At 44.9% G+C, this 22,663-nt stretch overlaps 1 protein-coding gene and 1 long non-coding RNA gene across 2 annotated transcripts; one reads left to right on the forward strand and one right to left on the reverse strand.

Moving 5' to 3' along the window:
* The first annotated feature begins 652 nt into the window (after positions 1 to 652).
* NCF4 (neutrophil cytosolic factor 4) lies at positions 653 to 15,090 on the forward strand. The gene is made up of 10 exons (XM_079992974.1): positions 653 to 849; positions 4,428 to 4,512; positions 5,933 to 6,086; positions 6,380 to 6,450; positions 8,251 to 8,378; positions 8,516 to 8,573; positions 9,303 to 9,401; positions 9,866 to 9,996; positions 11,427 to 11,492; positions 14,534 to 15,090. Exons 1-10 carry the CDS (start codon positions 824 to 826, stop codon positions 14,760 to 14,762), a joined length of 1,047 nt encoding a protein of 348 aa, XP_079849100.1. The 5' UTR covers positions 653 to 823; the 3' UTR covers positions 14,763 to 15,090.
* Positions 15,091 to 18,208: 3,118 nt separating this feature from the next.
* Positions 18,209 to 22,261, reverse strand: LOC307225312. The gene is made up of 2 exons (XR_013842862.1): positions 22,120 to 22,261; positions 18,209 to 18,567 (listed from the first exon to the last, which is right to left on the reverse strand). It is a non-coding gene; the product is annotated as an uncharacterized lncRNA (long non-coding RNA).
* Positions 22,262 to 22,663: the final 402 nt, after the last annotated feature.

Genomic DNA, 22,663 nt, shown 5'->3' on the forward strand with positions numbered 1-22,663 from the left:
CCACTTTACATGCAAGAAGGGCCTGCAGATGGGCAGGTGGCCTGTAGAAAGTGTGCTGCACCCTGGAGAAACTCAAAAGTCATCATTTATCTAAGCAGAGTTTCTGCCTAGCGAATACGCTCTCATTTTCACTTTAAACACCTTTGCATTTAACATGCAGGTTTCAAAAACCGAAACAGCATCAGAGGGGCAGTAGGAGGGGGCTGATAATCAATAGGATCAGAATAGGCATGGAGGGGAGGAATTAACCCTTTCCTGCCAATTTAACCCCTCTTAAATGCAAAAATGCGTTTCACATCATCTGTCCTCATTTCACCCTGAGTGTATTCTCTGCCTGGCACATCCTGACTGAGTCATTTTACATTTGTGCAAGTGGGTTCTTCAAAAAGGGGGTTGGGTGGGTTGCTGCCTTTTAAATGCTCCAGAGCCCAAATCTCACAGCTTTGTTCAGGTGTCAATATTTACTTGGGTGGGAAACTGGCTTCTATTGCAGTTTGGCCTTACTTGTGCATGTGTGTGTTTTAAAATAGGGTCAAGCATTTTTGACACAGGCGTATGCACAACTCTTCTCTCTGTTTCAAAAGCCCCGTTCTTTCAGTTGCACTTCCTCAAATTGGACGAGGGAGGGGAAGGCCGATAAAAGGCAGACACTTCCGAAAACAGAGAAGTATTCAGAGGTCTCTGAAGCCTCATAGAGAGTTTGCAGCGCACATTTTAGGCCAAGGCAGGGTGCTGAGTTTGCCTTGCCTGAGCTGTCCGAGGTGTGGAGAAGCTGAAGGACCATTAATCCCTTTGGCTCTCGTGCTGACAAGGAACTGTAGGAATGTCTCAGCAGCTGCGAGGCGAGAGGTGAGTCCCTCAGACACTTTCTCCTGGATACTCTAGCTTTCGCTTGAAAGAAAATGTCAGGAGCAAAGGGGGACAGGGGGCTCCCACACCTTTAATAGTTGTGTAGAAGAGGGCAGTGATGGTGGGCACCCATTGGAACTGGTAGCACCGAAGGCAGGCAGCCCAGCAATAGGTGGAGCCAGAGCCAATGACAGGCAGAGGCCATTAATCCTGGTTTTTCTTCTATCCTCCTCCCTGCTGAGTTCTGCAAAGAGGGGGAAGCTGCCAGGGCCACCCAGTGGACTGGATGTAAGTAAGAAGGCAGGCAGGTGTTGAAGAAACCAGAGGCCTTTCTCCTGGGCATGGTTGACCAATTGGTGCCAAAGAAAGATAGAACCTTTTTTATGTATGCTACAACAGCAGCAAGAATATTGATTGCAAAATATTGGAAGACACAAGATCTACCCACTCTGGAAGAATGGCAGATAAAGATGATCGATTATATGGGACTGGCAGAAATGACCAGCAGAATCCGAGACCAGGGAAAAGAGTCAGCGGAAGAAGATTGGAAGAAGTTTAAAGACTATTTGCAGAAATATTGTAAAATTAATGAATGTTAGAATGATGTTGGAAAGAAAGTAAATGGTTTCCAGCTGTAATGCTAAGAGATATGGTAAATAAGGTTTTGAAATAAGTAAAAGAATTAATGGTGAGGATTTGCTGAACAAATAATCTGAATTGGAATATAAGAAAGGGAGGTGTGAGGAGGTCGGGAAAATAAGTTAAAAGAAAATAAGTGAATGGAAATTGTATGTGTTTTTTAAATTGCTTTTATTTCTGTATTTTTATATTTCTGTATTTTTATACCTTTGTTGTTTCTTTTCTTTTTGTTTTTTTGTATCATTTTGAAAACTCCAATAAATATCTTATAAAAAAGAAGAAGAAGAAGGCAGGCAGGTGGAGGGTGACTGAGGACAGAATGAGGTTGGTGGGGCACTGCTCCATTAGATTCAGTGAGGCAGCCTCCACTGGAAGAAAAGATTGACGAGCAATCCTCTTCTACAAGACCAGGGGGCAGCAAACTTTTTCAGCAGGGGGCAGGTCCACTGTCCCTCAGACCTTGTGGGGGGCCGGACTATTTTTTTTTTTGGGGGGGGGGAATGAACGAATTCCTATGCCCCACAAATAACCCAGAGATGCATTTTAAATAAAAGCACACATTCTACTCATATAAAAACACGCTGATTCCTGGACTATCCGTGGGCTGGATTTAGAATGCAATTGGGCTGGATCCAGCCCCTGGGCCTTAGTTTGCCTACCCAGGTACAAGACTGTTGGAAATGCAGGAGCCTACAGTCCTCTTCTCATCTGGCCACTCTCATTTGAACAGCTCTCTGGAAAGTTTGTCTACTTGATCCAATATTTGGATCTGCCTCTAGAAAACATAACAATGTCAAACACTGGTGAGCTTCTTTTGGGGGAGAGAGTCCCACAAGACCTGAGCAGATACTAAGGAGGCCCTGGTCTTAGATGCAAAAGAGGGCAGGACTCCTTTTGCAAGGAATACCTGGTAAAATTCCTCCTTCTACACAACTATTTGAGGAGTTCGAGCCCTGTCCCCTTTTGCAGCTGGCCCCTCTAGTTTTAAATTATAAACTGTTTCAATTCTTCAACCCAGTGGTGGGGAATCTTCAGGCTGCAGGCCTAACCAGGCCAGTCAGGCATCCTCATCTGGTCCACGAGGCTGCTTTGGCCAAACCATCGTCACCTGCCCTTCACCTGATGTCATATAAGGTTAAGGTAAAGATGTGCTTGGGCCAAACTGGAGGTTAAGCTAACCCCTTTCCAGCCCCGTGAGGAGCGCGGGGAGCATTCGCGCAACACATTTACACACTGCAGCTGACACACTAATGTGTCGCCACACACAGTTTGGAAAGCTCTGCCCTAAAGTAACCTCCTGTCCTCAGGTGCAGTAGGGAACACTGACCCATCACCGTGGGGATTCGAACCACCAACCTTCTGATCGGCAAGCCCAAGAGGCTCAGTGGTTTAGACCACAGTGTCACCCACGTCCTCTACTTTTACCTTTTTACCTTTTCCATCACCGCTGTTCAGTTGGCTATTTTAGGTGGAATGGAACAGGTTGCCATCTTGTCCTTTGCCTCAGGTAGCAAAATATCTTGCTTGTTTCATTCATTCATTCATTCATTCATTCATTCAGTCATTTGATTTCTTACCCATCCTTCACCATAAGGCCCAAGGGCAGGTTACAGCAATATATTGTAGTATGCAGTTTTAATTGTTTATAACAGTTAAAATTATAAGAACAAGTGAAACCATTTCAACCAAAACAGCAGTCTAGATTCAGCAAGAGAGGTGGGTCCTGCAAAAACACAATGCTTTACCTGCCAAAGGGGAAAGCTATTCAGTGTATGGTGAATGTTCTACAGTAGAGGTGCTAGGTACACCTCTGCAGCGAGGGAGTTCCACAATTTAGGAGTGCCACCAAGAAAGCCCTCTTCCAGGTCAACCCCCCCCCCACATTTCTGAGAGTGGTGGAACTATCAAACGAGCCTCTTTGCCTGCCCCAACACCCAATGTGTTCTGTAGGGATGGAGGTGGCCTTTCAGCTAGACACCAACTTGGATGGCTTTAAAAGAGGAGATTAAGGCTATCAATGGCAGCTAGCCATGATGGCTCTGCTCTGCTTCTATGCTTGGAGGCAGCAATGCTTCTGAATACCAGTTGCTGGAAACTGCAGGAGGGGAGAGGGCTCTTATGCTTGGGGTCTGCTTCTGAGTTTCCCACAGGTGGCCACTAAGAGAACAGGATGCTAGATGGGTCATTGACCAGATCCAGCAGGCTCTTCTTGGGTCCTTTGTTCTTAGATTTGGGGGGGCCGAAGTAATTTAGGGCCTGGATACCAATGTGACTATTGTTTGTGCTTTTTCATTCTATGTACAGTCATACCTTGGGTTACAGATGCTTCAGGTTGTGTTTTTTGGGGTTACAGACTACCGAAACCCGGAAGTACCAGAACAGGTTACTTCTGGGTTTTGGCGGTCGTGCATGTGCAGAAGCACTAAATTGTGCTTTGTGCATGCGCAGAAGTGCCAAATTGCAACCTGTGCGTGAGCAGATACACTGCTGTGAGTTGTGAATGCTGCGGGTTGCGAACGTGCATCCCGCATGGATCACGTTCGTGACCTGAGCGTCCACTGTATTATTCGTATTTGTAATACACCCTGATTTTTAATTCATAGGTGGGTGGGGTAGATGTCTATTGCATCATGACTGCCACCACAGCAACGGCTGTCATCATCTTCACTAATACAATATTGGCCCAAATATAAGCCACACTCCCCCCCCCCCAATTCTGATCGTGAAAAGTTAAAGTGCGACTTATACCATGACCTTATGCTGCCAGCAAAGTGGCATGCCCCCCCCCCCAGAAGCAGCCCAGGAGCCCGGGGCAACGGCACCCATCCCGTCTGTGGCTCCCAAGCCTCCTCCAAGCTGCCAAATTTTAAAGGTGCAGCTTATTTGCGGGTGCGGCTTATATTCAGGCCGATACGGTAATCTCTTCACTTGTTTTCCAGTGATTTTGACCAGCTTCCAGATGATGTGCCTGTTTCTGCTAACATCGCAGACATTGAGGAGAAGAGAGGCTTCTCTAGTTACTACGTAAGAGAAGGACTTTTCTTATGAGTTTTGATCTGGGGATTGATGGGGAAACTGGAACTGCAGGAAATGTTTCCTTTTTGGGCAAACAGAATGTATCATTTCACAAAAGGAACATTTCACATGGGAAATTACTTGCTTCACAGCACTAAATTTCACAATACAGTACTGTGATGACTGATGGTTATTACACAGCCTTATCTGTTAGACTATTTCAAACATAAGCAAAATTCCCTGATAATGTAATCCTGTACATTCTGAATGGGGAACCTGCCTCCTTCCAGATGTTGTTGTGCTACAACTCCCATCGTTGGCCATGCTGGCTGGGGACTGATGAGGAGTTGTAGTCTAACAATATCTGGAGGGCCACAGGTTCTTTGCTCTGCCATAGATGTTTACTCAGAAGTACTTTGGCCACCTCATGAGAAGAGAAGACTCCCTGGAAAATACCCTGATGTTGGGAAAGATTGAGGGCACAAGGAGAAGGGAACGACAGAGGACGAGATGGTTGGACAGTGTTCTCGAAGCTACAAACATGAGTTTGACCAAACTGCGGGAGGCAGTGGAAGACAGGAGTGCCTGGCGGGCTCTGGTCCATGGGGTCACAAAGAGTTGGACACGACTAAATGACTAAACAACAACAACAAAAGCCCCTGAGATACTCAGTGGGACTTAATCACAGGGAATTGTGCATAAGATTCTGCCTAAATATGCATTTGGATATAATGCTAAACCATAGTTTAGTGTTATGTGAATGAACTTGGGAGCAGAAGCTCTTCCCTCCCACCTCCTCTGGAGCAGCCAAGCTGAGGAAATAAGATGTGTTCATTTCTGTTTTCAGCTAACCATGGTTTGAGATTATGTGCAGAGCAGACAAACTATGATTTGTGTTAGCTATGGTATGAGGAAACAAGGCCACTTCAACCTGAGCCTAAACCACAGTTAACATTAATCCTGGTTCTGGGTTTGTACATAACAATAAACTACAGTTCTCTGAGAATTGAAGCCTAAATGGTTGTATCATGTTCTCAGTATTCAGTGCAAAACCCACTTATACTCCAGCGCCACTGAGAAAGTCAAGCACAGAAAGATGGTTTGCTTATTTGTATGTTCCTGTCTTTCCCCTGCCTGTTTTAAGGGTATAAGAAGCTTAAGCTAAGTCAGGCTACAGGTCCAATTAATTCACACCCCATAGTTCTTTTCCAGGGATGTGGAATCTGCAACGCTCCAGATGTTGTTGGACTCCAACTCCCATCAGCCACAGCTCACATAGCCAGTGATGGGAGATGATAGGAATTGTAGTCCAGCAACATCTGAAGTCCATGCATGTTCTTCATCCCTGGTCTATTTTGACAATAGTTTTCTAGGCCTTTCCAAGTCACGCTGCCCAATGACCTTTAACTGGTGTCTTCTTCTCTTCCAGGTCTTTGTGATCGAGGTGAAAACAAGAGGTGGAGGCAGGTATATGATATTCCGCCGTTACAGCCAGTTCTATAACTTGCATGCCAAGCTAGAGGAAAGATATGGTTCAGAAAGCAAAAACAGTCGCTTTTGCTGTCTACTCCCTGTCCTGCCTGGTAAGACATAAAAACTTTCCTATACCTATCTTTCATTCTTAGATAAAGCTTTTAAAGAAATATCCAAAGTGGCTGAGTAACTGAATAACAATAAATTCAGATGCTTCCCATGTGTTCCTCCTTTGGATTTTCTGGCACTTGTGTCTGGAGATGTATGAGGAATTCATTATTTATGAATTCAGATACAAACTGCCCTGATCTATACCTACCAGGCTAATGTGTAGGTATAGATCAGAATGTAATTATTCTTTGGATTTCACGCTTTCCGGATCTCTTAATTTGGTGTTTTCCAGGAAAAGTTTATGTTGGTGCAAAGAGGGAGATTGCTGACAGCCGAATCCCAGTACTCAATGCGTACATGAAGGTAACTCTGGGCAGAACTGTCCACACTGGTGCATGAGGTTGTCTTTATATTGGATCATAAACTGAATGCAAAACCTATTCAGGGTATGAGTGAGCACTATTCCACTCTAACAGCATTCAAATATGGCTCAAAAAACTGGGGAAGCACCAAGGCAAAGAATTGCATTTGTTTCATATGAACTTTGCCGTCACGGCTTCCTCCAAAGAATTCTGGGAACTGTAGTTTGGTGAAGGAGCTCAAAATAGTTCATTGGTAATCACTGGCCACCCTTTTAGAACTATAATTACCAGAGGTTGCTGAGGGAAGGAAATGACCGCTAAACCAGCTTGAATATTATTATTTTCCTTGCTGCATTTGGCTTCGCTAAAGGACACTAAAGAAAGCAATCCATTTTGTAGGAATGAACCCATGCCAAATTCATAGATTTTTAAATCACTCCTCCACACATACAATGGGGCCACTATGAACATGTACAGGAATTTTCATTTTCTATTTAACAAGATTTATATACCGCATAATGATTATGATATAACTTACCTATGTGTAGTAGTAGTAGTAGTAGTAGTAATAATAATAATAATTATTTATACCCTGCCCATCTGGCTGGGTCTCCCCAGCCACTCTGGGCGGCTTCCAACAAAATATTAAAAATACAATAAAACAATACACACACACACACACACACACACACACACACACACACAGTTTTATTGTATTTTAATAATAATAATAATAATAATAATAATAATAATAATAATAATAATAGATATAATAACATTTTTAAAAATGTAGATGAAGCCAACAGTTTTCTAAAATATAATGTGGGCAAATATGAGGTAAAGCTAATTTTTCTCTTGTGTCATCAGATCACATAATTTCAGCTCAGCCGTTATGTGCTAACCTGACAACTTTGGCTTAACTTCATATCAGGAAAAGGCTAAGGAAACCTGCAAGAACTTGCCTTCTCCTCATGGGGAAATAACTCACAATAAATGGGTTATAGTACCCGACCTCCCATTCAGACACTTAGGCCCAAAGTGCAACTTGAAGCCTGTAGTTGCCCAACTCTGACCTAATAGTTGAGAGGATTCTGCACAGTAGTGGGTAGTCCTAGCATCCCCCTCACATGTTCAGGGATTATGTGAGGGGACTGCATTTGCAGTTCCCACCCCAGAGGTACAGCTTTATAGTCACACAGAACTCTTTCTCCTTAATGTTGTGCATATATCAGTGTTTAAGAAGTGGGGCCAATACACAAAATCCTACTTCACTTCCACATATTCATTGTAAGGTAAAAGGTAAAAAAGGTAAAGGACACCTGGATTGTTAAATCCAGTCAAAGGGAACTATGGGCTTGCGGCGCTCATCTCACTTTCAGGCCAAGGGAGCTGGCATTTGTCCACAGACAACTTTCTGGGTCATGTGGCCAGCAGAACTAAACTGCTTCTGGCACAACGGAACACCATGACGGAAACCAGAGCGCACCGAAATGCTGTTTACCTTCCTGCAGCATTGGTACCTATTTATCTACTTGCACTGGGGTGCTTTCGACCTGTTGTTTGGCAGAAGCTGGGACAGAGCAATGGGAGCTCACCCGTTGTGGGGATTCAAACCGCCAACCTTCTGATCAGCAAGCCCAAGAGGCTCAGTGGTTTAGACCACAGCGCCACCTGCGTTATATTCATTATAGATGGGTGGGGTAAACAGCCCCAGAGAGATCTCCTGTTGCTCTGGAGCAGAATCTTATCAGGGGTCATGCCCCATATTCATATACCCCCCTCTCGTTTTCCTTTGACACAGAAATTGCTTAGCTTCCCAGCCTGGTTGCTGCTAGATGAAGATGTCCGATTGTTTTTCTACCAGTCGGAGTTTGACAGTCAGCAGGTACCTCAGGGGCTGCGAAGGCTTCGCCCACGTACCCGTCGCGTGTGAGTATCTCCTCCCCAGTCTTTCTGCCAAATAAATAAGACATCTCCCCCATTTTTTTACCTGCCTGGAATTTAATCCTGTAGCTTCATGGCCATACATCCAAATGACACATTGCTCTCCCTTTTCTTGGTGACAGCAAGAGCGTTTCACCCCAGGAACCTGGCTTTGACCGACTGGCAGCCCCACGGGCAGAGGTGGGTACCTTATACAGCAAGTCGCAGAGGTGTATAAGATTGAATTTCTTTGAAGATATGGAATGTAGGGGCTCATCAACACTTCCCTTGTCCTATGCCTGGAAAGCATGTGTCTGAGCAGTTTCCCATGTTTTCTAGGTCTGGGTCCAAGCAGTTTTGCCTTTGCCCTGCTGCTTTCCCCCAGAAAACCCACACTTCAGCACTAAATTGGGACAAACAGCAATCCACCAAAAACCTGATTGCCATTTCTTCTGATTCAATATTAAACATCAGGTTTCCTTGGGGGAAAGTGGTGGAGCATATGGGGCCCTATGTTTCTAATACCAAAAAGATTGTTAAACTAACGTAGCCTGAGTTACCCAGCTTGTGCAACTAAGTATTTTGGCTTAGGAGAGCATATTGTTTATATACCATGGGTCACCCTAGTTTGGGATTCATAAACTAACCTTAAACTCTAGTTTACAATCCTGGCTTGATCCTAACTTGTTTGGGAGCAACAACCCAGAGTGCTGGGTTTTCACGTTGTGGGAAACCAAGCTTAATAGATATTAGAAATATAGTTGAAGTTAAGGTGTGTGTGTGTAATAGAATAATAAACTCTGCAATCTCATTTATTGGACATCCCCTTCAATGATTGGAACTATGGGGATGTGATCTTTATCTTCTGTGAGCCTAGACTCAATCCATTCCTCCAGTTCTGTTACTTTATTTGTTTGGTTCTTTCGATAGGCACTGTTTGATTTTACTGGGTCCACTAAACTGGAACTGAGCTTCAAGAAGGGAGACTTGATTTATTTGCTCAGCAGGGTCAACAAGGACTGGTTTGAGGTAAATATCAAGGCCTTATCTGATCATATATTACTGGCTTGATTTCTAATGTCTACCCAGCTTGGAGTGTGCTTTTAATCAGGGGGTGGATTAGCTTTATTGCCATTGCTGGATAGATAAAGACACCACCAAATTTTGAGGATGGATTTGTGATTCCACTCCAGGTCAGAAGTGTGTGTGTTTTAAATGGACAATCCAGACAGCTGTGTTGTCGTGCATAGTTTGCTGCTTTTTGGCCAGAATTTTGTCATTAATGGCACATCCATATTTGGGCATTTTACTCACTGCCCTAGTCTTCTGCAGCTCATTTCCCAGCACCCTCATTCCCTCTGATGAAGATCTCCTTTTCACTACGCTCATCAAAGGAGATCCTGTGCCACATCCATAGTCAACAAATTATCGCGCAACCATAGAGGTGTGCCACCCTTTTAAAGACATTGCTTGTCCCCATCATCTTGTCCCAGGGAACTGTCCGGGATGCCACTGGAATTTTCCCAAGTGCTTTTGTGGATATCATCAAAGAACTCCCACAGGAAGAGGACACCATCAACTGGCTGCGCTGCTATTATCATGATGACAATGTCAGCAGCATCAGGTAGTGCGGGGTGGGGAAACTTCTTCAGAGGCGGGGCCACCTTCTGTTCTGGGTAACCAATAGTGGGTGGGGCCAGAGGCAAAAATGGGTGGAGCAAAGAATGTAAATTCGTTAGGATAGCTTCCACATGCACTTCTTCCTATCCTCCACCCAGGCAAACGAACGGCATTGTTAGAGGTCAGTGACACACTTCAGCCAGGTGAAATATTCAAGGAGGGGCATTGTCTGGGGAAGATGTGTGGTTTGGGGAGAGTGCTGAGGGCTGGATAGAAAGGCTTGGAACTGCTGCTTCTGGGGAGCTACTGCAGCAACCTGGGTTGACTCTTTGTTTATTTTTATTTATTAAATTTGTATACCACCCTTCATCTCAGGGCAGTTCACAACATGAAAATACAAGATAAAAACGCAAAATACATAATAAAAACAACACCCCCACAAACCAATAATGCTCCCCATTGCTTCCCACAAACATATTTAAAAAGGGTATCAGATTTTAATCAGCCCAAGGCCTAGCTGAAGAGGAGACTCTTGCCTCTGCTGTAAATTCAGCAGATGGTTTTAGGAAACTGCTGCCTCTTGAATCCTCCCACCTAACAATATGGGAATTAATAGTTCTGACATAGCTTGCAAGGTAGTTGTTAAAGATACTAGATAATGCACCTGATTCATTGCTCTGAATGTTGTTGTTGTTGCAAAGTGCTAATCTTTATGCTGAGTTGGGGAGAGAACTTGCGTATTCAAGAACCCCTGAAGTCTTATATGCAGTGTTTCCACAAAACCCGGCCATTTAAACACACACATGCCTTTCTTACTGGAACATGGGGTGTTTGTATATTTGCTATTTAAGCGCTGATATAATGTCAGGTTTTTCCAGATGACCTGTTTGTTGAGCATTTCTCCCAATTTGTTTACACAAAGTTTGCCACAAGATTTTACAAAGTCTGCTGTTTGTTGAGCATGCTTTCTGTTTGGGTTGTGGAGAGGTTATCATACCCTCCAACATTTCTCCAATGAAAATAAGGACATCCTAAGGAAAGTGCGACATTCAGGGATCAAATCAGAAACTGGGACGGCTTTTCTAAATCAGGGACGTCCCTGGAAAATAGGGACACTTGGAGGGTCTGGGTTATAAGACGTTGTATTAAGCAATTGTTATCCTACACTTTCTTGTGCATTTCCCCATTACTTTCCCTTCTGCAGAAAGGCCCGATTTCTTTTTGGAACTGGATTTGTCCCGCTCGAGCACCAACTCCACTTTAATGTACAACTTGATTTTTCTGGTCTGTGATCAAATCCCTTCTGCAAAACAGCCACAGTTTGGAAAGGGGCCACAGACTGAGTTCAAAAAGTGGAGTGCAAGCAATCCCTTCCTGTTGGATTTCCTCTTTTGCACTTCCGCTGCAAGCTGACCTCGTGCCTCTCTCTTTTAGGGACATATCGGTGGAGGAGGACCTGAGCAGCACCCCACTATTCCAAGACCTCATGGAATTAATAAGGTAAAAAGCACAGAAAGAAAGAGCTCTCTCAGGCAAAATACACTTAAATCATTTGCTCTTATGTGCACTTTGCTGAAATTCCAAATGACCTCTGCAATTGTATCTGGGAAAGCTTTTCTGTATTAGGAGTTGAATTGCTTCCAAAATAACTTCATATTTTTTTTTTTTTTGCTCTTAACAAGTGGAGGGAGTCTTCTGTTCCTTGAAGCTGTTTGTGCTGCTCTTCTCTTTGGAACTTTGAATGGGGAAATTTGTGTCTTTAGTTTGCCATTCCAGTGCAAGTCTCTAGTGTAGGGTATGCTCACACTGCTATTAGCGCGTACAGTCCCCTTACCTAATACTACGTACTGTCCTGGTTTGCACTCCGCTTCCTTTATTTAGAGCCAAATTTAGCAGCTCATTAAACAGATAAATTGGTAAGTGTGTCCATTAGTGCTAACTTTAGCATAGGATCTTTCTTCCTGCTCATTGTCTTGTCCTTCCTGCTTTGCTCATATTGGGATGCTTGATATGGCTTTGCAAATGTGCTTGTGAGTTAATCTGATTTTGGTCCTGTGCACTACTCAACTACTTTCACAAAGGAAACTTTAACTTTTAATCTAAAGGGCATAGGCGCCACAACATTAAAGGCCTGGTCCCTATTTTGTGCAGAATGGACATCGCTATAAGATGCTGTCTGCAGGAGGCCCTTACTGAGGGAATGCAGTGTTCAGTACTGTAGGGTATATAAAGACTGATAGGCTATTTCAGGTATCCTGGTCCCAAACTATACAAAGCTTTATACACCCAAACCAGCACCTTGAACTTAGCCCAGTAGCTAATTGGTGACTCATGGTATAAACATGGTGGTGATATCCTTCCCCAGTGACCAGCCTCAAGGGCAGCACCACACAGAGCACATTGCAGTAATCTAGCCTGGATGTTACCAGTTCACGGACGACCACGTTATGAGAATAGAAGGAAGAATAAAATGTAACTATTTTGAGAGCGAGCGAGCGAGAGAGAGAGAGCGCTACAACCAATCAGGAGAGGATGAAATATGTACCAGTATGTGCCGCAAATCAGTTGCACAGCACATACAACTTCAAGAATGTATATTGTCCAAGGACAGCCAGAACCAATGGTCCAGGGACAAATACTGCTTGCAGCTGAAGTTCGCTGATGCAGATGGAGCCTGAGAGCTGAATCAACCATGTCACCATTTTTAATGAAGTTGAAATTTGTGTGGAGGACCACAGGAAACTTTCACATGTATGGAAACTAACTTGGTTTGGCCTACTTGTTTGCATTTGTGAGCGTGTGTGTGTGTGTGAGAGAGAGAGGGTTGGGGGGGTTGGAGTGGGAATGGCTTTAAAAGATTTAGTCAGATTCCTGGAGGCAGTGCTTTCAATGGCTACTAACCATAATGGCTACGTTCTACCTCCCCTGTCAGAGGCAGTATGTCCCTGAATTCCAGCTTCTTGGAATTGTATGTGGGCAGAGGGTTGTAGCGCTCATGTCTTGCTGGCAGGCTTCTCACAGGCTTTCGGCTGGCCACTGTGAAAACAGGATGCTGGACTATAGGGGCCATTGGCCGGATTCAGCAGGCTCTTCTTCCATTCTAAAAATCAGCCACACCCACAGGGCACTGTTTATATACCCTGCCACCCCCAGGTCACACTACAAAGCCTTCACATCTCTCTCTCTCTCTCTCTCTCTCTCTCTCTCTCTCTCTCTCTCTCTCTCTCTCTCCCTCCCTCCCTCCCTCCCTCCCTCCCTCCCTCCCAGCTTGGTCTCCTCAGGAGTTGCTGCCAGGACTAAACACAGGAACGTTTGCTTTTGTGTATGGCTGCCCCATGTGGTGAATGTTCAGAATTTCATTTTGGAACATTTGCTTTGCAAAAACATGTATGCTAAGCTTGCAATTTATGCAAGGGTTCAGTTCCCAGGAACTGCACACAAACACCAAAAATGCGTATAGCCAGGAAGGCCCCTTAATCCCGTTAAAAAAATAAAATCCAACGAAGAAAAAAACACCACTTACCAACAAATGATGGCTGTGTTACTTAGTCTTCCTCTTCCTCTTCTGAGCCTGGTGTTGCTTCAGGGAATGAAATTACAACGGGGGTGGGGGTGGGGTTTCACCGGTAGCCAGTAAAGAAGCCGCTAAGCTTGGCCGTGGTCCAGCTTCAGAGCTGGGGTCGGTTTCTAGATTATGTCCCCTTGCTCTGAGACCACCTCTGCTTGTTCTCTGTGCTCTCGCTGGGCCCTATATCAGTCTCTGACTCTTTGACAACACCCAAACACTCTCCCAAGGTTAGTGCAGTTGCTGATGGGATTGCCAGCTCCTGACATTTTTCTACTGTGCATTTTGATTTTTCCAGTGTTTTTCCAATTTCTTTATTTTCCAATCGCCTGTGTATTGTTGTGTTTGTGTAAGAAAGGTGAGTGTAAGTTGTGGGCTTGCTGTATACTAGGCACAATTGCACAGAAGAGCATGTATATCTGCAGACATTTGCACTGAAATTCTTTTGAATTTTCATGAGGACTTTAGAAAAGAAAATCACAAACAGATGTGGAAATATGGGTAACTAAACTTTAGTAAAATGATTCCTTCCAGTAGCACCTTAAAGACCAACTAAGTTAGTTCTTGGTATGAGCTTTCGTGTGAAGAAGTGTGCATGCACACGAAAGCTCATACCAAGAACTAACTTAGTTGGTCTTTAAGGTGCTACTGGAAGGAATTTTTTTTTATTTTTTTTAGTAAAATGAGTAACCCAAAGAAACGAAAAATGGAAAATGAACACATCAGGAAAACATAGACTTCCCCTTGCCATGTAACTTTGGCTTGCTCTGTTCAAACAAGCAGCCCCCTGACTTGCCTTCTGAGATTGTGTGGTTCAGGGGTGGAGAACTACATTCACTGGTAGCCTTTGAGAGGTCAGGGGTCAGGGTGAGTGGGACGAGAGGCAAAACTGGCCAGAGCAGTGGCTTTACCTTTGTGCAGTAGGTTGTAGATTATCAGGAGAAGCCATACGATTAAAGTCTTCCTCTTTTTCCAGGCGAGCATTTGCACGTGACGATATTGCCCTGAATTACCGTGATGCTGAGGGCGATCTGATCCGCCTGCTGTCTGATGAGGATGTTGTACTCATGGTGAAGCAGGGCAGGAGTTGGCCTTTTGAGAAGCACATCTTCCCGTGGAAACTGCATGTTACTCAGCAAGATGATTACAGTGTCTATGACCCAGCGGGAGCTGGAATTGCAGCACAAACAGCAACAGGACCATGATCCTTGTTGTTTTTGCTGCTCAAGAGGGGTGGTAATACAACAACCTGGAACCATGTGGAACTGTCCTGCAGGACTTTCTCCATATTTTACTACACATTTTCTTTGGTTAACAATATGCATTGCATTATCATAGAGGGTTATTTTGGGTTTCTCCTAAATACGGGTCCTCGTGTTGAGTTAGACTGTACCCACACACCTCTCTTCTTGTGGGCTTTTTGGCTACTATGTTCTTGATGTAGAAGATTATTATTATTATTATTTTATTATTATTATGTTAATGTAAGTTATATGATAATATTGTATTGTAGTAAAAAAGTTACTATAAGCATGCTCTGGGTTCTGTCAGTCATTTTTAGGTTCTAACAATCTCATGATAGTATTATATTATGGTTGGCAGCTACAACAGTTTCCTTTAGCTCATTTAAACATGAGTTTAAGATTCATTTCTCTGGCTACCCTGTAAATAAATGTCTTTACTCGGGTATCCAGCTATATGCAAGCTTATGTTTACCAAGGCATCTATTTATGTACAAAGACTAATCAAAGATGGGTTTTTAAAGAACGCTCGTTTACAGCATTGTTGGTTTCACTGAACTATAGAGCATGCCAGAGCATAATTCTTTTTTGAAACATCATTCCCTCTGCTTCTGATGCTTGGACTGTGAGTGACAATGCTTATGCTGTTAGAATGGTACTGCCTGCACACAAGGGCGAGGTAGCAGCGGGATTGAGTAGGTGGCCACTGACTACGTTTCAACACTCCTGGGTAGTTTTTGTTAGCTTGCTTCTTCAATAATCACACTGATGTACTTGGGGAAAGGGGGTTAATTGCTGGGAATTAGTGTGTGTTGTGTGTTCACTTTTTATTCTATTGTATGTGATTTTTAAAAAAATAGTTTATGACCTTAGAATGTGTTGTATGTCACCTTGAGAACTTTGTGGTATTCAGCTAACAGAGAAATCTCTGTGACTTCTTGCAGGACAGATCCCCTGTTCTTCTGAATATCTTGATCCTTGAACCCCTGGACAGGGCTCTGGCCTCTCTGGGGCAGCAGAATTTTGAGCCACCGGGCAGGCATGATAGGAACGGGACGATGAGATACCAGACACATGTGCAGGGATAACATGCTTAGAGAATGGTGGTTGAATCTTGAAGACTGACAATGCTAGCAAATAAGACAAACGAGATTTCAACTAGACAAGGGGAAGGGATTTTCCAGGGAAAGGGACCTCAAAATATGGGGGCTGCCCCTGATACGTAAGGAGAGTTGAATTTATACCACCAGTGTAAAGCTAGGTGGGTATGGGTAGACAGATTTCATTTCTTCTGTTTTTTTTTTCTTCATACCAAAATGCAAAAGCACTTTTATTCAGAAACAACACTCGCCAGTTTCAAGGGAACTTGGAGCTGATACAGACACGAGTGTCCTTCATGGCAGTGTGGGGGTGGGGGGATCCAAAACAATAGCATGTTGTGTTTGCAGCTGTGCTAAGCGGTCAGATTGAGAGAGTCAGCATGTATTCAAGGAAAAGGGAAGTTCTAGTCCAGAGGAAGTGGGATTGAGCAATTAATAACAGACCATGCAAACTGCCTTGGCATGGTTTAGGAGCCACCCACATTTTTAAAAAACCCCCAAACACCTTTCTTTTGAAGTTTGTTTCACTGATACTACCACAATGCAGTTTGAGTGGTGGATTCTCTGCAACAGAAGTACAACCTGGAAGGAAGATGTCTGTAAATAGCTCCCTTTAGGTACTGCATTGGATCACTGTCCTACTACCCATAAGCCTGCTAAATATTTCCTGGATGGAGGATTGAGGGCACTTTTCCCAGGAGGATTTTATTTATTAATTCCACAGCGCCCTCAAGTGTGCTAAGCGCTCCAGAGAGAGAGAGAGAGAGAGAGAGAGAGAGAGAGAGAGAGAGAGAGAGAGAATGCACAGGTATAAAGAGATATTTTCTTCAGCAGTTTTTAATGTTATGGAAGAGAAGAGGATTTTTCTTTTCTTTTTGGTGTTGCTGCTTGAATAACCTTTGGCAAGCACTCTTGCCAGCATGAGTGTGCTGAAAGCTTCCCTTTCCTAATTGCAAAAGCACTGGCACTTATAATCCATGCAAATTTAATTCCGCAACCAATTAGCATTCCTTTCTGGCTTGGACAGAGGTGATGCTTGCTGAAAACCCAAGAGATAAGAGAGAATGCATTCTTTTACAGCTAAATACAACCAAACTCACTTAAGATGCCAGAAAGAGGAAGCTGGCAGGGGCAAAGGACAGCTGGTTGTCATCAAGCCACACTTTGAAGTCGCACATGCAGGGGAATAGTGGGGGGGGGGCAAGGGGTTGTGGCCCCGGTCATGGAATTTTGAGGGGATGAGAGCCAGGCGCCCCCCCCCCCTCACAAGCACCAGCTTCCATGGGGATCCCCATCCTTCACTATTTTCTGCCAGGGGTCTCTGGGCACCAGAGCCCAGCCCAGCTTAGCCACCAAATACCCAGCCCCCTCCTCACTCGGGGCAGTTCCTGGATGGTGAGTGAGGTGGGCAAAGGGTGAACCCAGCCCAGCCCAGCCCAGTTCTCCTCTCCACAGGCATCAGGTTAATTTGTCCACCAAGGGCTGCTATGGCCAGTTGGGCTTCCCCATGCAGAAGCGGGCAGGTGGGGCAGTGCAGCCCTGTTTGGCCCTGGTCAGGGCAGGGGTTGGGTTTGCCCCAGTGGGGTAGACGTCCAGAGCCCAATTCAGCAGAATGAACAGGAGAGCCACAAAACACAGTAAGGCAGGTTTGTCCCATATTGTAGTAAGGGAAGCATAACACAGCACCGTCTAAAGACCCCCACGGATCATTCAGTCAACAAGAAAAACCTCTAGGTTTTAGCACATTGTGTTAAGAGCTTTTCAAGTTCATTTAAGCTTTAAAATGCCATGAAATTACAGCTCTTAAGGGCCACACCATTAATGGATGTGCTATTCAAAAACATTTGTACTGCTACAGTGTGATATCCTATCCTATGGTCACTAACGGTTGGCAGGATGCAGCTGCTTCCCTGACCGCCCACCATTGACATTGCTGAGGCTCACCAAGAGAGGAAAGGGCAAAGCAGCAGCAAGGTCAGCACAGTGCAAATGCACTGGCAGAACCAGTCCAGGGCTCCTGCCAGTATGTTTGCACCGCACTGGCCTTGCTGCCGCCTTCTTGCCCCTCCTAGTAATGCTGGTGATGCCATGTTGGGTTAGCACCACCATCATCCTGACCTGCCAGCCACTACTGCCTGTGGTTTGTTCCAGCTTCACCCCTACCTTGAATCTGGGTGGCTGTTGGCAGAGTGGTTTGTATGAGCCCCAGACCTGTCTGCTCAGCGGGATGGAGTCTATGGAACTGAAGCTAAATGACATCATCTGAGTGGTCCCAGGTTCCCCACTTGTAGTTACTATGCACGCACAGTCTTTTATTTCCATGTTGTCTCCAAGCAGAATGTGATAGGAAGAGAAGAGTGGCAAGAAGTGCTCATTTGCCAGCCCCCAAAACATGTCACACTTTGTCAGAAGCAGCAGGAAAGTTGTGCAATCTGTATAACAATGGAAACAGAACAACTTCCTCTTCCATCCCAGAATCGATTTTGAAAGGAGGCAGCGTATGAGAAAAGGAAACCGAGACAAAATTCTCAAGAACAGCTCTCAGGCACTGAATGTACGATTCACCCAGACTATTTGAAGACCAAATAATGGGAGATCTCCTATATCTCTGAAGAAGACAAAAAGGCTTAACCCTCCCTTGGCTCTAGAGGAAACCATTACATCTCTTGCTTCAGGTAAGGAAACTATCTTTCTAGAGACTTGGAGAATTAAATGACAAAATCATTGGATTTTGGGGTGGGAAAGAAAGGGCATTTCCCATGTGTTTGATGAACTGAACATTGTCATAGGACAGCCTCCCCAAACTTGGTTCCTTCCAGATGTTTTGGACTACAACTCTCATCAGTGCCAATTGGGGAATGCTAGGATAGCAGATCAGTATACTCAGGAAAATGGAAGCTCCCTGCTTTGCTCTTTCAGGTACAGGAGACAGGGGAGGAAAAGCAGGAGAAAAACACTCTTTCCTGAGATAACGCACAGTCTTTCTCTCTCTGAAATGGAAGCCGTAGACTTTCATAGGAGCAACCAGCATACTTGGTCCCATTTGTTCCACCCTGAAGTCTTTCCCTTGAGCTGATGATCAGAGGCACCTGTCTGGCAGTTCTCTGCCCTGGAGAAGTGCTCCTCAGTGGGCTGCTGGTGGGGTCAGGCACAATGCACACTTTTCCAACCTTTTGTTGTGCCCTAATCTGGCAGATAGGGACACGGATGGTGCTGTGGGTTAAACCACAGAGCCTAGGGCTTGCTGATCAGAAGGGTGGGGGTTCGAATCCCAGCGACGGGGTGAGCTCCTGTTGCTCGGTCCCTGCTCCTGCCAACCTAGCAGTTCGAAAGCATGTCAAAGTGCAAGTAGATAAATAGGTACTGCCTGGCAGGAAGGTAAACGGCGTTTCCGTGCACTACTCTGGTTCACCAGAAGCGGCTTAGTCATGCTGGCCACATGACCTGGAAGCTGTACGCCAGCTCCCTCAGCCATTGAAGCGAGATGAGAGCTGCAACCCGAGTCGGTCACGACTGAACCTAATGGTCAGGGGTCCCTTTACCTTTACCTTTTTAATCTGGCAGATAGGGACGCGGGTGGCGCTGTGGTCTAAACCACTGAGCCTAGGGCTTGCCGATTGGAAGGTCAACAGTTCATATTCCTGCGACGGGGTGAGCTCCTGTTGCTCAGTCAAAAGTGCAAAAGTTGCACGTCAAAGTGCAAGTAGATAAATAGGTACCACTCCAGCGGGAAGGTAAACGGCGTTTCCGTGCGCTGCTCTGGTTTTGCCAGAAGAGGCTTAGTCATGTTGGTCACATGACCCAGAAAAACTGTCTGCAGAAGCGGACAAATGCCGGCTCCCTCGGCCTGTAAAGCAAGATGAGCGCCGCAACCCCAGAGTCGTTCGTGACTGGACTTACCGTAACTGTCAGGGGTCCTTTACCTTTACCTTTTTTAAATCTGGCGGATAGAAAAAGGTGTCTTTCAAAAATTATTCTTTAAACCCCCCCCCCCAAAACACCCTTGGCTATTTTGTCTACCATGAAACATACTTGAAACATTGCCTCTGGTTGAAGCTTGCTCTTGCACAATTCCATAGACATTTTTTTTAAAAAAGATGCATGTGCACAGGTGAAAAATACCTGCGTACATGCCCACAATGAACCTCAAGTTTCTGAACTCACGAAGGGGTGGGGAAGTACTAACTGAAGGAGGGGGCAACAACACATAGTACAAATGCACCCCCTCAAGCACTGCCTGCTAATGTGAATGTGAAACATTGAAATTGGTTTTGGAGCCATGAAATTGAAAGCACTCATATGTGTACAATGGGGGGGAAATGATACACACACGCATTCCTATGGACACAGCTATAGTCAATAGCCAGGGAATTGGTACCCTGCCCTAAAAAGAAAGGGATGGAGAAGAGACATAAAACAGCAGGGGGATGAGGCAGATGGACCAGAAGGTAGGCAGGTGGTGGTGTGTAATGTTGTGAATCCATTCATGTCATGCAGATTGATGCAACCCTTTCCTAATAAAAGTATCATTCGCCAAATAAGGCCCATTTTACACTCCTACGGAGCGTATTAGAGAAGTGTCTCTTTCCTTGTCCCTCTTTCCTTGGAACGTAACTGTGTTTTCAGGGCAATAAGCATTCATCCTGATAAGCTTGTAGGTTGTTTACATGTCTTCTCATTAGCCATTTGTTGATGCCACAGCCTTAATGCACCTTCCAAGCAGCAAGAAGTCCAGTTTTCATTTGTTGTGCTAGGATGACAGAGAACTTTAATCTACTTTAATCATGCAAACTAAAATTCCTGCATGCCTTTGAATCCCCACCCCCATGCAAAATGCTACAGGCTGGAGGCATCCAGAGTTTGGAAAGTGAAGTCAAGGATAACAAACCTCCATAAACTCACAGTTAAACTGTAAGTCTGAGACAGTAAGTCAAACAAGCCAATTGCTTGAGTTCTGAGAATGGTTTAACAATTGATCCCTCTCCCTCTTCCCAGGGAACACTGGGAATTGTAGTTCCATGTGGGGAAATGGTTCCCCAACAACAACTCTGAGCACCCTTAACCAGCTACAGTTCCCATGATTCTTTGGGGGAAGCTGCTAAAGTGGCGTAAGTGTGCTTTAAATGTACGGTGCAGATACAGCTAGGCAAATAAAATGTCAGCAGGAGATGTGATCATGGGTCACCCACATCATGACTAATGTGATCTTGAGTGATCACAGGATTCTTTCCTCTCATCCCCACACATAGAAGTTTCTCCATGAGATGTGGCGAGAGTGAGAGTCCTTGTTTTAGCTCTGTAGACCAGTTTCGGTCTGACCTGAAAAGAAACCGGAGCAGTTCTTTCTGGAGGTCATAACGATGAATCAGAGCAGTGGGGGCCCAAGGCGTTTCAGCACCTGAGGCATGCCTCCTGAGGCAGCTGCCTCATCCAGCCTCATGGGTGAGCTGGCTCTGAATCAGTCTTACATTAGAATGTAAGAATAGCATTGCTGGACCAGGCCAGTGGCTCATCTAATCCAGCAAGCTGTTCATACAGTGGCCAACCAGATGGCAGTAGGGAGCCTGCAAGCAGGGCCTGTGGTTTCCAGCAACTGATATTCAGAAGCATAATGCCTCTGATAGCAGAGGAAGAACATAGCCATCATGCTTAGTAGCCCTTGATGAACGTGGTTATCCTGCCCTTTATTTGTGCTGACTTTGCTAGACGGTTTTAAAAGTCAGCGGTGGTTTGGCACCAGGGGGTTTCAGAGTGTCTTCTGGGGAATTCTAGCATTCCTTGAAAGCTGATCATGATTTCTTGACTGAGAAGAGCAGATGCGCTTCCCTGACAGGTAACTTTCCTACCGCTTTCAATCTTCACCTATCATACAATTACTGCAGAGGGTTCTCCGTTTGCTCAGAGAGGGCAAAATGGATAGCAAGTGCTCTACTTGGACTGGGCTGTTTGCTTATTCCAGCAGCCCTTCTCAACCTGGTGCCCTCTAAATATTTGTTAGACTACAACTACCTTCTCTCCTGGTCATTGGCCATGCTGGCTGAGGTTGATGGGAGTTGTTGACCAAGACGCCTGGAGAGCAGCAGGTTGGTGAAGTCTGCCCCAAAACAAATAAGAGTTTGGGGCAGATATCAGACAAGGCAATGTAGGTGAGTGGGGGTTCATTGAACATAACAGTTAGATGGGAAGAGAGTAGTACCCTTGATTTACACTTTTACTCCCACCTTCAGCAGGTGACCCAGGAAGAGCTGCAATGTGAACAGGTACCAAGAAGTTGGGCATCAAACAGCGCTGAGCCCAAGGAGTGGGACAATTATTCAAGGATAAACAGAGACGAGAGGAACATGAGATTCTGCAGGGTGGCCTTGGCTTTGAGCCTCTTCTCTTATGTTGTTGAAGCTCAGGGTGAGTTTTGTATTCATTGTCTCACTCTTCCCTCTCTCTTTTTTTCTATTCTCCTTTAATTTATTTTATTTTTCCTTGCTCCTCTGATGCCGGGTGTTCTGTTACACCCTAGTGCAAAGGTCGCAAACCTTTGGAGGCCTCTGAGAACATCTGGAATTTTGAGAGTGAAAGCCGTGAGCACCATCAACTCTGGCTGATTCTTTCCCCTTCCCATCCCCCGCCAACAGATACAAAAAGAGAAAGCACACACACACACACACAGAAAGAGAGAGAGAGAGAGAGAGAGAGAGAGAGAGAGAGAGAGAGAGTCTTTACCTTTCCATGAGATCTAGGTAAAAGTTGAAGCCAGTAGAATTAAAATGG

This window comes from Podarcis cretensis, assembly GCF_951804945.1.
Source record: "Podarcis cretensis genome assembly, chromosome: 10".
NCBI lineage: Eukaryota > Metazoa > Chordata > Lepidosauria > Squamata > Lacertidae > Podarcis > Podarcis cretensis.

Excerpts from the sequence above, each read along its gene's own strand:
- NCF4 (XM_079992974.1), top strand. The coding sequence starts at position 824 with ATGTCTCAGCAGCTGCGAGGCGAGAG. Across the intron at positions 850-4,427 it reads CAGCAGCTGCGAGGCGAGAG|TGATTTTGACCAGCTTCCAG; the intron begins GTGAGTCCCTCA and ends CTTGTTTTCCAG. Across the intron at positions 6,087-6,379 it reads TCTACTCCCTGTCCTGCCTG|GAAAAGTTTATGTTGGTGCA; the intron begins GTAAGACATAAA and ends GGTGTTTTCCAG.